At 41.0% G+C, this 12,642-nt stretch overlaps 1 protein-coding gene and 1 non-coding gene across 2 annotated transcripts in view; both read right to left on the bottom strand.

Annotated features, from left to right (window-relative positions):
- LOC126003378 (serine palmitoyltransferase 1) overlaps window positions 1-12,642 on the bottom strand; it is a 78,341-nt gene that overhangs the window by 47,594 nt on the left and 18,105 nt on the right. The window contains exons 4-5 of the mRNA XM_049769561.1: window positions 2,320-2,413; window positions 1,109-1,181 (exon numbers count right to left, since the gene is read on the bottom strand). Coding sequence (XP_049625518.1) covers window positions 1,109-1,181; window positions 2,320-2,413 — 167 coding nt within the window. The remainder of the gene's footprint in view (window positions 1-1,108; window positions 1,182-2,319; window positions 2,414-12,642) is intronic.
- LOC126004611 (U1 spliceosomal RNA) lies at window positions 5,635-5,798 on the bottom strand. Its single transcript, XR_007493880.1, has one exon. It is a non-coding gene; the product is annotated as a U1 spliceosomal RNA (small nuclear RNA).

The following is a 12,642-nucleotide window of genomic DNA, read 5'->3' as shown; positions in this document are numbered from 1 at the left end:
CTTTCCTTTCCTTTAGCACCATGATTACAAATGTTTATAGTTGGGTTTAAATCATAGAAAAAAAGTCCTCCCTCACCAGTGCAACATTCTCACCATCTCCCTCCTCCCCCACCCCCTGCCTGTATTTGAGACAGGCATTCTACTTCTCTCACTCATTACCACTGTCATAATAGTTGTTAGTGTGGTTATTTCTCTAACTATACTCACCACTTTGTGGTGAGTGCAGTATTGTGAGCCAATCCTTCTAGTTCTTATCTCTATTTTCTCTGGGTATGGAATAAAGCCTACAAAAAGCCAGCTGTGGAAATAAGGCTAAAAGACAAAGAAAATTTCTGAGTCTGTTTTCCCTTGCTCTCTGTGCATTTTATGAACTTTAGTGTTATGTCCCCGTCACACATTCATCTAACAATTATTTACGACACATTTGTAATGTTTAGAATCAAAGAATAACATACTCCTCACAAAACTCTCAAAAAAGCAAGAGTTTTCCTTCATGGCTTTAAGATCAATAAAGTTCCAAAAGCTGAGAATCAGATAGTAACCCCTTTATGTATGTATTCAGAAGAGAGAAAAAGAATGCTTTGTCTTCCTCCAGAAAGAGAAGAGCTTCAGAGCCTCTCCTGACCTATGTGGTTGCACTTGTCTTTCCTCCTGACAAGAGGTGATCATCTAGCCATAGGCCACCCAACCAGAGGTGTCTTTGCCAATAGGACATAAGCTGAGCTCGAAGCTTGCCAATTGGGTGCAGTCAAGAAGACCAGCGATCTACCTGACAAGGCACCAATATCTGACTGCTTAGAGACAGGGAATGGCACCTGTCAACAGTGTCTCCACATACTGTCTAGCAGGGCATGTGGCACAGCAGCTCAGTCTCTACCCTCTGTGACAAGGCACTCAATGTCCCTGCGTCTCCCCTAAGATTCCCACCACTGGTGCTCAACCTCAAAATGACTGCATTTCCCACAAACTAAACATTTTGTAGAAAGTGAGGTCAAAAATAGCACACAGTAGTAAGGCCACAGCTGATTAAAGGTCTTTCCAGGGAGATGTGAAACAAAATTAAAACTCTGGAAATCAGTGGACTGAAAAGAATCTAACAGAAACATACCAAATGTGCCATAAAATCCTCGAGGTCCGCACGTCCCCACGCCATACTTCTTTAGAGATGTCAAAGCTGCTGCCTTTGTGGAAATTTAGACAAGATTTTTTTAAAATTCATCTTTAAGATTTTGAGACCAACCCTTCTTACTGCCCCATAGCTCCTTTCTCTAGACCCCTTTCACTTCCCTTACTTTCTTAGAATTAAGACATTCTAGCAAGAGAAAATACAGGCAGGCAGGATGGTGAATTATAAGTACAAGATTTAAATCATGCAGAAGTTTACTAGTTCAAGTCTCACATCCTGGTGAATGACTATGCATACATATTTTTGTCTTTGTGAGTTTGTCTTTACTTAAGAAATGTGTTGATGGCTACAGGTCAACAGGGGAGTGGTGCAATTTCCTCCACCATCTCAAAACGATTCCCAGGCCTCATCCACACAGTTCACTGGCTGTCAAACAAAGCTAAGCCGCATGAGACACTCTGATCACCCTCTGCTGAAACCAGGTAATAACTGTCAGAGAAGAATAATAGCAAACACTGCAGCCAGCCGTTCTCACATTCTATGTCTTTATGACAAGTTTCTTCCCTTATTTTTTCCTCCATTTTTTATTCAACTGTTAATAGTTTAGGTTAACTTTACAACAGTGTTGATAAAATAATTTTGATGTACACAGGTACCATACCTCACTACCACCAAAGTGCCTAAGGTTCTCCAGCAAGTAAGTTACTTTTAATCCCCTTCTTCCCACCTTGCTTAGTAATCAGAATTTTGTAAACCAAGGCCAAAGGTATCATTCTTTGATACTGTATTTCATTTATTTTACTTTTCAATCTATCAAAGATGAATGAGGTGATCTGGTATTTGTTCTCTAACTTATTTTGCTCACAGGATGCCTTCTAGTTACATCAAAGGCGCAGTGAACTAAAAGATGCCATCTCTCTTTTTTTTACAGTGGCATAGTCCTATTGTGTCTGTATCCATAACTTTTTGTTTTATTTCTGAGCCACAACCAGCACTGCTCAAGGTTATTCCTAGCTTTGTGCTCAGCAATTCCAATGATGAGCTGAAAATAAAAGGTGGGTTCAGGAGATCATTTGGGATGCTAGGGCTGCAAGCAAGATAAAGGCTCTTCTTGAGGTACTCTTTGGACCCTGTATGTCAGTCACTCTTCTTTATTCATTTATGTCTGTCTTTTCAACACATGTGATACTTACCTTGACTCTAGGGTTATCCAACAATCCAAGAAAATTAAATGAGGCAAAGTTTACACACTTTTTTCCATTCACCACAATTTTGTGACTTGGAGGCCTAGAGAAGAGAGATAAGAGTGCACAATTCAGAGGACAGGTCAAACACTTTGATTTGATCTAAAGATAGAAACTGTATTTCAAGCAAACAAATTTTCAAGCAAAATTCAAGCAAAATTTCAAACTCCCTTAAAAAGTTTGGGTGGCTGGCCATACTTACATCAGATAATGTAGACTTCAGGTTAATAAAAGATATAAGGAACTAAGTGGTAATTTCTTAATGATCAAGAGATACATACATCAGGAAAAACACACACTCCTAAATACTTCTGCACCTAATGAGGGACCATGAAAATACTTCAAACTTGGGGCCGGAGCAATAGCAAGGCATTTGTCTTGAACACAGCAGAGTCGGAATAGATCCTGCCATCTCATAGGGTCCCCAGAGCACCAAGTGATCCTTAGTGCAAAGCCAGAGTAACTCCTGAGCTCTACCAGGTGTGGCCCCAAAAGAAACAAAGCAAAGAAAAAACACATATACTTAACCACAAAATCAAAATATTTCAAACTACTACTAAAAGGAAGATATGGATAAAACACATAAGTAGTTGGAGATTTCAACACTGCTCTATCACCTCTAGATAGAGCAGCCAGATTAAAACTCCACAAGGAAACACAAGTATTAAAGGAAAAAAATAGAAAACAAATATGTATATATGTATATATACAGAACTCTTCATCCCCCAATGTCGAATAAACACTTTTCTCTAGTGTACATAAAACATTCTACAAGATACACTACCTACTAAATCACAAAACATACTACCAGGATATCAAAAGGAGAGAAATCATATTAAATAACCTCTCAGAAAATGAATGATGAGTTGAAAACAAAAGTTAATTACAAAAAGAACTTAGGAAAGAAACTTCAACTACTTGGAAATTAAATAACCCACTATTAAACAACCAGTGAACTGAAAAAGAAAATAAGATAGGAAATTAAGATTCCTGGGGTTGGAGCAATAGCACAGCGGTAGGGCATTTGCCTTGCATGTGGCCAACCCAGGATGAAGCTGGGTTCAATCTCTGGCATCTCATATGGTCCACGGAGCCTGCTAGGAGTGGTTTCTGAGCTCAGAGCCAGGAATAATTCCTGAAGTATGGATCAAGATCAAAAACCAAAACCAAAACCAAACAAAACCCCAGACATTTATTTTAATGTCTCCTCTCCCCTATCACTTTAATATACAGTCAGGATAATTTGTAAGGTATTTCTCTTTATTCTTCTGGTTGTGAAGCCCTTTCTGAACACATGCCTGCATCAAGTATTTTGCACTATTTAAAGAAAAAACCATATGGATGTCGTCAGATTGTGCAATACAATGATACAATGGACAGTCACAATGGTCATCCTTGAGCCTATAATGTAACTAATAATTTTAACTGTACTATTTTAAATGTATAAATTTTCATCATGAGCTTGTTTTAAAAAAATCTAAACCGGACAGTCTCTCAGAACAACATAATAAAATTGAAATGAGACTAGATCCCCAGATATATGTTTAATCTTCAGTAAAGGAGTAAAAAAGTATGAAATTGAGCAAGGAAAGTCATCAATAAATGGTGTTAGATTAGGGGTTTGATCTAAAAGGGTTTGATCTAGAAAAGAAGGCAGACCTCCTACTTAACACCAGGTACAAGTCAAACAAAAAATAGATTAAGATCTCAGTATCAGACACAAATTAAATTATATCAAGGAAAAAAAACTAGGCTGAATACTCCATTAACAGTGTGGCAACAGGTATCTTCAATGAACCAGAACCAGCTAAGCAAAGATAAGCTTCAAAGCAAACTATGAAGCTTTTGCACCACAAAAGAAATGAGGACCAGAACAAAAGATATCCCACAGACTGGGAGAGAATTTTGGTCCACCATTAATCAAATAAATTATTATTAAAGATATTAAAAGTACTGGTAGGGACTACCCCTGGGCCACACGCCCAGGGGGCCAGTGAGGTGGGTCCCAAGGAGGCCTTCAAAGGGGACCCCAGGCTTTCCTCATTTCCCACCTGGCTCTGGAGGGAGGATTTGGGTGGGGGTTGGTGAACTTCCGGGCTTCCAGCTCTTGAAGGATCTCTTTCCTTCCTGGGAGCCAAGAGTTTTTGCCAGCATGGGGAATGGCAGTACAAAAGCACAATAGGTGCTGGCTTCAGGAGGTCGCCAGCCACTTTCCTTCCTAACCCTGTCCATTCTGAAACTGTGAGGGGGCTAGTGACCCCCGCGGAATGTATAAACTTTGGATATCATTGAGCTTAATCTGTTTGTCATATACAGAACGTCTATGCTGTATACTTCCCTTCCTGCCTTGGCTTACGACCCAGAAGCTTATTTTTAGTCCTTTACTCCCTCACTCCCACCGCCCATTACCCACATTTAACCATTTTTACCCTCAGTTCTTGGCTCCCCATGAAACACATTTTTATCCCCACCCAAGCTAGCTGCCAACCAGCTACCAAAGTGAAAAAATAGACTGTCAGGCTGAGAAGAAACAAGTACTCTGTTCCTACTTATCTACTCTCAGTAGCCTCTTGTTCTCCACCTTCCTTCACTATGTAACTGTGTTTGCTACCATACTAGGTTTTTGATTAGTTCCCACTCAAAGGCATTTCCCGATATGGAACTGATGGGAGTCATTTTGCAGACTCCAGAGGCCAAATCACAGACCAAAGTGGCATCCAGGATTCAGCACCCTCTTCCCGACTATTTCTAATGACATAAAAGGGACATGCATATCTCCTTTGAATATCCTAGATGTATTCCCTCAACCGCTATAACTCTTATTGAATATCCTCTTGTTTGTTTGTTTCTCTGTGATCTGTTCAACAAGGAATTATGGTAAGAGTCTTTCGCTTCGGACTTCATGTTAGATAGAACCAAGTTAAGGGATTGTTGAACTTGTTTCCTCAGCTACCCAGAAGCACCAACAATACATGGTGGCATTGCATAGGCGCATTAAAATGGGAAAACAGGGCCCGGAGAGATAGCACAGTGGCGTTTGCCTTGCAAGCAGCCGATCCAGGACCAAAGGTGGTTGGTTCGAATCCTGGTGTCCCATATCGTCCCCCATGCCTGCCAGGAGCTATTTCTGAGCAGACAGCCAGGAGTAACCCCTGAGCACCGCCAGGTGTGGCTCAAACACCAAAATCCAAAAACCAAAAAAAAAAAAAAGGGAAAACACTGCATATGAAAACAAGTTATTATCTTTTTTTTTTTTTTTTTTTACAGGGGAGAGCACGAACGCAGTCCCCCACTACCACAAATTATGCAGTCAAGTTTCCCACATTTGGGGAAATGGCAAGGGTCAGCACACCCGGAGTGCAATGGGTGAGCCTCGTCCTGGGGAAACCACCTTGGTGATCATGGTATCTCCCCTGCCAGGTAAGTATACAAGTTACTATCTAAAAGAGATAGGAAAACAAATTTTGTAATGCAGTTAGGCCTCATACTCTGAACATTGGCATAATGACTTGGCTTAGGCCTCCGAAGAATGGGAATTGCCCAACACCTGAACAATTGCTCATCTACGGAACAACCACAATTGTCTACAACATCACCAGAAGGCAAATCTCTACCAGGGGAGACCCTGCCGCTACCCTGGCATTGACTTTACTCACTCCAAGGAGTGTCCCCTTGACACCCAGATGACTCAGCGACAGCAGCAACTTGCTTGCAGGGCAGGATGCTTCGCCTCTGATGGTGAGGTGAAATTGGAGGACGCTCCACATTGACTTCAATGAAACACAGAAACCACACAGAAACCAGAATCCTTCTGGCACAGAAACCAGAATCTTTACAGAAACAGGACAACAATAGCAGCTAATGTGTGAAAAAAATTTCACCGTGACCACAAAGAATATTCAGGGGTTGGACAACCTAGTATGCCTGGAGCCCAGAGTTGGTCTTATACCAGAGAACTTCAGGGATTCTTTGTATTTAGAACGGGTTTTTTTTTTTTTTTCCATTTTACCCATATTTTGCTGGGCCTATGCAAACAACAACTGCCACTCTTACAACGATATTGCTGTATTTTTTTTTAACTCTTATCCTTTTTTTTTTTTTTTTTTTTAAAGAAGATCTTACTAAACTTTCTGCTGGTGCTTCAATGAATTCATTGTGAGTCAATAGTTTTCAAAAATATTCTTTTCTTTCTCTTCCATCTCTTTAGTTTTTCTTTCAATTTTCTTTCTTTCTTTCTTTTTTTTTTTTTTGGTTTTTGGGCCACACCCAGCGGTGCTCAGGGGTTACTCCTGGCTGTCTGCTCAGAAACAGCTCCTGGCAGGCACGGGGGACCATATGGGACACCAGGATTCGAACTAACCACCTTAGGTCCTGGATCAGCTGCTTGCAAGGCAAACACCGCTGTGCTATCTCTCCGGGCCCACAATTTTCTATTTTTTTTTTTTAAATGTTGCTTTTGGTCTTTCTAAAATTGTATTATTATCCGTTATGTCAACCATGTAATGCATTTTCTTTAAATTAATTAAAAAAACAACAAAGAAAGTACAATCTTTCCTTACTGCATGGACATACAAGTCTTTATTCAATTTTATCATTAATGTAAATATTTTACTCATTCAATCCTGTTTGCTGTGATCTGTCCATTAAATTACAAAATACTCTCTCAACAACAACAACAAAAAATAAAAGTACTGGTAGAACTTTAGAAGAGAAAAAAACAACCAGCTCATCAAAAAATGGAAAGAGTAAGGGAGATGAACAGAAACTTCCTCAAAGACATACAACAAATGGCCAAAAGGTATACAAAAAAAAAAAAAAAAAAAACCCCAATAGTGCAATATCATCAGGGAAATGCAAATCAAAACAACATGATATACCATCTCAACACCAAGAGAGTAGCACACAGCACACAAAACAAAAACAGTGTGTGGGTGGTTATTCTTTGTCGGAGGGAGATTGCGCAAACACAAAGACACAATGACAGACAAGAGTGGGAAAAGGATTCCAGATCCAAGTCCGTTTATTGATACTCAAGGCCTGGCTTCTATACTTTTTGTGAGCACAGTTCTGCTCGTAAATATGCCGATAGGGGATGGATACATTGGACAGGCCAGAATGTCCAGATAACAGGACCCATTGGCAAGTGGAACAGAATGTCCAGATCATGAGATCCATCTCCATCAGGCCAGGATGCACTGATAATGGAACCCATCTCAGGCAGGTCGGAATGTCCAGGTAACAGGGACCTTAGCTGAGATAAATTAGACTCAATTTCCAGGACCAAAATTCAGTGCCTTCTTTGTTTCTATACAAGTCTTAAATCTTAAATGTTTACATTCATTTCTCAAGGCTGCCTCCTTTTAGCACAGTTCTGTGCCTGTCACAAGGCCCTGCATTTCAGCTAAGTTTTCTGCCTGTTATAAGGGCTCCCGGCAACAGTGCTCGTGTAGATGTGGGGAAAAGAGACACCCATTCACGGTTGTTGGGAATGTCGACTGGCCCAGCCTTTCTGGAAGACAGCATGACTACTACTTCAAACGAAAATTCAAGCTTTCATAGAGCCAGCAATTCCACTCCATGATGTCTACTTCAAGATCCCCCAAAATTGATTCCAAAAAAAAATTTGCATCCCTATGCTCCTTGTAGGATTATTCACAATAGCCAGAATCTGTAACAACTCAAGTGCCCAAGAACAAATGACTGGATCAAGAAATTGTTGGACATAGGCACAATGAAGTACTTAGTTGGCTATAAAAAAAAACTGAAATCGTGCAATCTGTTGCTATATAGATAGAATGATCTCTTCTATGTGGGTACAACAATACAACAAGGTACGAGAACAACAAATGCTCAAAGGCAATAGGAACTGAGAATTAGTCTTCAATAGGAAGTTTACTACTGGGGAGAGGTGGGAAGGAAACTAGGATAACTGGAACCACGGGGACAAAATGTGAGGGTGTGGAGAGGGACTATGTTACTTATAAAACCCTACCATTAACAGTAATGTAAATCACAGTGCCTTAAGTAAAATTACAGTGGTGTTGAAAAAATTGGATCTTTAACCATTAATTCTAGTAGGTTACCATGACCTGCTGAAATAAAAAAGAAAAAGGAGATATGATTTCAAAATGGATAAATAGAAAGACTTTGATTTGGGTCTGAAAACCTGCTTAAAATTGAAGTAACTGGGGCCCGGAGAGATAGCACAGCGGTGTTTGCCTTGCAAGCAGCCGATCCAGGACCAAAGGTGGTTGGTTCGAATCCCGGTGTTCCATATGGTCCCCTGTGCCTGCCAGGAGCTATTTCTGAGCAGACAGCCAGGAGTAACCCCTGAGCACTGCCGGGTGTGACCCAAAAACCAAAAAAAAAAAAAAAAAATTGAAGTAACTAAATAATAATGTACTTCACTTCCAGGGCTGGAGAGACAGCATAATGGATGCTTGCCTTCCACTGACCAGGGTGTGATAACATCTCATGTCATCCCCAGAGCACCACTGGAAATAATTTCTGAGTGCAAAGTTATGAGTCATCCATCCTCCCCGCAAAAAAAGAAAAAAAGTACCTTGATGGGTACAGAACAAGTTACCATCTTCCTATTTATGAGTACTTAAAAATATTTACAGGAGGAAATATCTTCAATAATTGAATATGTTCCTGGGGCCATGAGTGATAGATAGCAATAAGGGATTTTGCCTTGCATGTGGCCAACCCAGGATGAACCCAGATTCAATTTCCAGCATCCCATATGGTCCCCCAAACCTGCCAGGAGTGATTTCTGAGCACAGAGCCAGAAGTAAACCCTGAGTACTGCTGAGTGTGGCCCCCAAAACAAAGCAAAACAAACAAACAAACAAACAAAAAGAATCGAGTATATTCCTGATACTGGTTAATGTTGGAATGATCTTTAGTTTGGGATGGAAGGGTCAGGTACACAGAAGCTGGGACAGGACAGGAGCTCTCGGCTCTGGCACACTAGCTGCAGATAGGCCATGCTCTAAAACAGTACTGAACTACTGACAGGTGTCTTCAGCTTTTCAGTTTTAGCCTAACCAACTCTATTGTTTGGGCCCACACTAGTTGTACTAAGGGGCTATTCCAAGCTATGCTCAGGAGCAAGCCCTAGTGATGCTCAGGGAATCTGAACTGGCAGCATGCAAGGCAAATGCCTTATTCCCCATATGATCTTGCTGACCTAGCAAGCCTATTTTCACTAACAGGGACTGAAAGAACAGCAAATACCAGGAGGTTTGAAAGAGGGCAAGGGAAAAAAACTGCAAAGCATTTTGGTGACATGCAAGCACTGTGCACTGGGCACTGTCTGCCTGCTCGAGTGCTCCATAAAATGCACTGCAGTCAGAAAAAAATTAAATTGCTAACCTTGGTCTAAAAAAAGAATTGGTTTCCTCTAAGAACAGTACCCAAAAATGCTGAGAAACTAGAGAACAAACAAATGACCACTTGTGGGCTGAGTGAAGTACAACTAGTAGGATGCTCGCCTTGCATACAATTGATTTGAGTTTGGTCCCCGGCATTCCATAAGGTATACCCTGAGCATCACAAGGAGAGATCCCTGAGTACAGAGCCAGAAGTAAGTCCTGAATACCACTAATATGCTCCCATCTCTTCCCCAACCCCTCCCCCTCAAAAAAAAACCCAAACATAAAAAGGAAACTATTGTGCTGGGACTGGAGCTTGCCTTTCATGCAATCAATTCTGGTTCAATCCCTAGCATCCAACATGGTCCCCTGAACCCAGCTACAAGTGGCATTGAGCTAAAAACAGGAAACAAGCATGGTACACTGCCAGACATACCCTCTTAAAAACCAAAAAGCAGAACTGTGCGAAGTGAAAGATGTCAGACAAATGGTCACCCACTTGTAAGACTACTTTGACAGGAAATGATCTGATTAGATGAATTAGTAAGGAAAGTGAATTAATGGTCACCAGAGGGTGGGAAGAGAGGAAAATGAAGGACTACTAGTATTGCATTGTATAGAATTGTTTTTGTCGGTTGAAGAGGTATTCTGAAATTAGAATGAGATAATGTGCTCTGAATTTGCTAATCTCCACTTAGATGCCACATTAGAACTACACTTCAATGAAGTAGTTTTAAAGAAAAAAGAAACAACAATCCATGTTAACTAAGTCTGCTTTCTTTTGTATCAACTCGTAATCAAATATAAAGAAATATTATACAATTGAAAAGTAACAATAAATGTATAGAAAGCAACAACAACAAAAAAAAACATTCAAGTTTTCCCTGAAGCACTTGCAAATTACGTGCCATTGGTTATAATTAAACGGTGCTACTTTTTTTAGCGCTCAGGGATTACTCCTGGCTCTATGCTGAGAAATCACTCCTGACAGCCTCAGGGGACCATATGGGATGCCGGGATTCAAATGCCTTACCTCCATGCTATCTCTCTGGCCCCGGTGCTACATATTTTTAAGTAATGATGTAAAATATCACCACTGAGAAAGTATAAATCACTCTAGTTATGAGTAACAGCAGGAATTTTTTTTCAAAGAAATAGATCAAATACTCTAGAAATTCATATAGAATAAAACTCCAAGAACAGCTAAAGAAATCATTGGTTAACAATGGCCTCTGGAGAGGAAGGCTGCAGCTGGACCCAGAAAAAAATCCCACATGCCAGGATTACTGCTCCTCATCTACTGGCATGGCTGGGAATCTGGACAGACAGCTGGCCAAAGGCCCCCAGTCCTGGAGACCGAGAGCCCCCACGCCAAGCTGGCTTTCAAGGCCAGGTCTGGCATCTGAGCTCTGGGGGGTGGGGAGGAGGCAAAGTCCTCCCCCATGTTTTTTCATACTAGAGAGGGAAGCTGCAGCTGGACCCAGAGGATCCCACATGCCAGGATTCCTGCTCCTCTCCTACGGGTATGTCTGGGAATCTGGGCAGAAAGCTGGCCAATGGCCTCCTGGGCTGAACACCTAGTCCAGGAGACCGAGATCCCCCCCATGCCAAACTGGTCTTCAGGGCCAGGTTTGGCAACTGGGCTCTGGGGGGAGGGGGTAGGAGGAAAACTTCTCCCGTATTCATACTGGACGCCCTACAGCGGTGTCTTTTCTTACTAATACTCATTTTTATAACCGCACTGGCGCAAATGCACCCATGCAACAAATATACTTTTTAAGCATTATCTAAAAATGTTCTTCATTCTAGACGGTTCCTAGGAAAGGTAACTGAATACCAAAGATTTGGATAACACTCAAATAGATCTTTAAAGTCAGTCTTTATGGATGTGACTTTCCATACTGACTCCAAGCCATAATCACAAACAATTCATATATATGTATTGTATGTAGCCCCTGTCATGTATTGCCTCTCCCCTAACCTGTGTCTCCTCTATCCCCTCATTTTTCAATCCTGATCCGTTATCTTCCCCTAATTTAACCCTCTTTACCCTCAGTTCCTAACTTGGTAGGCACCAAGATTGATCTCCTGCCCCAACAGACCACCTTCCAGCTCCTCAGTGAAAGACACTCTCTGGGTTCCCGTTCTTATGCCTCGGCAAAGAACTACAATCAGCACGCCTGCTGACTCATGCTTGATGGCCCCTCTCACCCCCACCAAATCGGGCTGTTGCACGATACAGGAATCGAACTCAGCAAAACTCCCAGCTCAAAGACACTATATGGTCTTGTAATGCAGCAAAGTATCTCTCAAACTCAATTCCAAGGCCTGTGAATCGAAAAGTACCTTGGCTTTTACTCCCCACAAGAATATATCAAAAGACTTAATTGGGAGTCTTATATTGCCTATGGAAGCTCAATACCTGCAAATACATCTTAAGATGTGTATTCCTAAATATACAAGTAGCCTCCTCCACCACTTGATTTATTCGAATACCTTTTCTTTTTAACTCAGTATTATTTATTTGTTCTATTTTAATATATACATTTTTTCTCTATCCTTACCATTTTTGGTGCTGTTTGGTACAAAAAGCCTTGACTGGGATAAAAGCTCAGAACAAAACCAGACGACAGAGACTGTGTGTGCAGTCTGTCATCCTTACCCAGAATAGCATCAGCAACACAGTATGACACCATATATTTTTGTATGGGCACAGTAAAAAAAGGGGAAACCATAGACACAGAAACAAATCTTATCTTCTAGGGATAAGAACTCACTTTTTTAAATACAATTTTTATTTTGATCATAGTGGCTTACATATTGTTGACAATAATATTTTAGGTACATATTTACATAAAATCAGGGGGGATTCCCATCACCAATTTGTCCTCCCTAC

This window comes from Suncus etruscus, chromosome 3 (assembly GCF_024139225.1).
Source record: "Suncus etruscus isolate mSunEtr1 chromosome 3, mSunEtr1.pri.cur, whole genome shotgun sequence".
Lineage (NCBI taxonomy): Eukaryota > Metazoa > Chordata > Mammalia > Eulipotyphla > Soricidae > Suncus > Suncus etruscus.
This window is presented reverse-complemented; position numbering and strand designations above follow the sequence as displayed.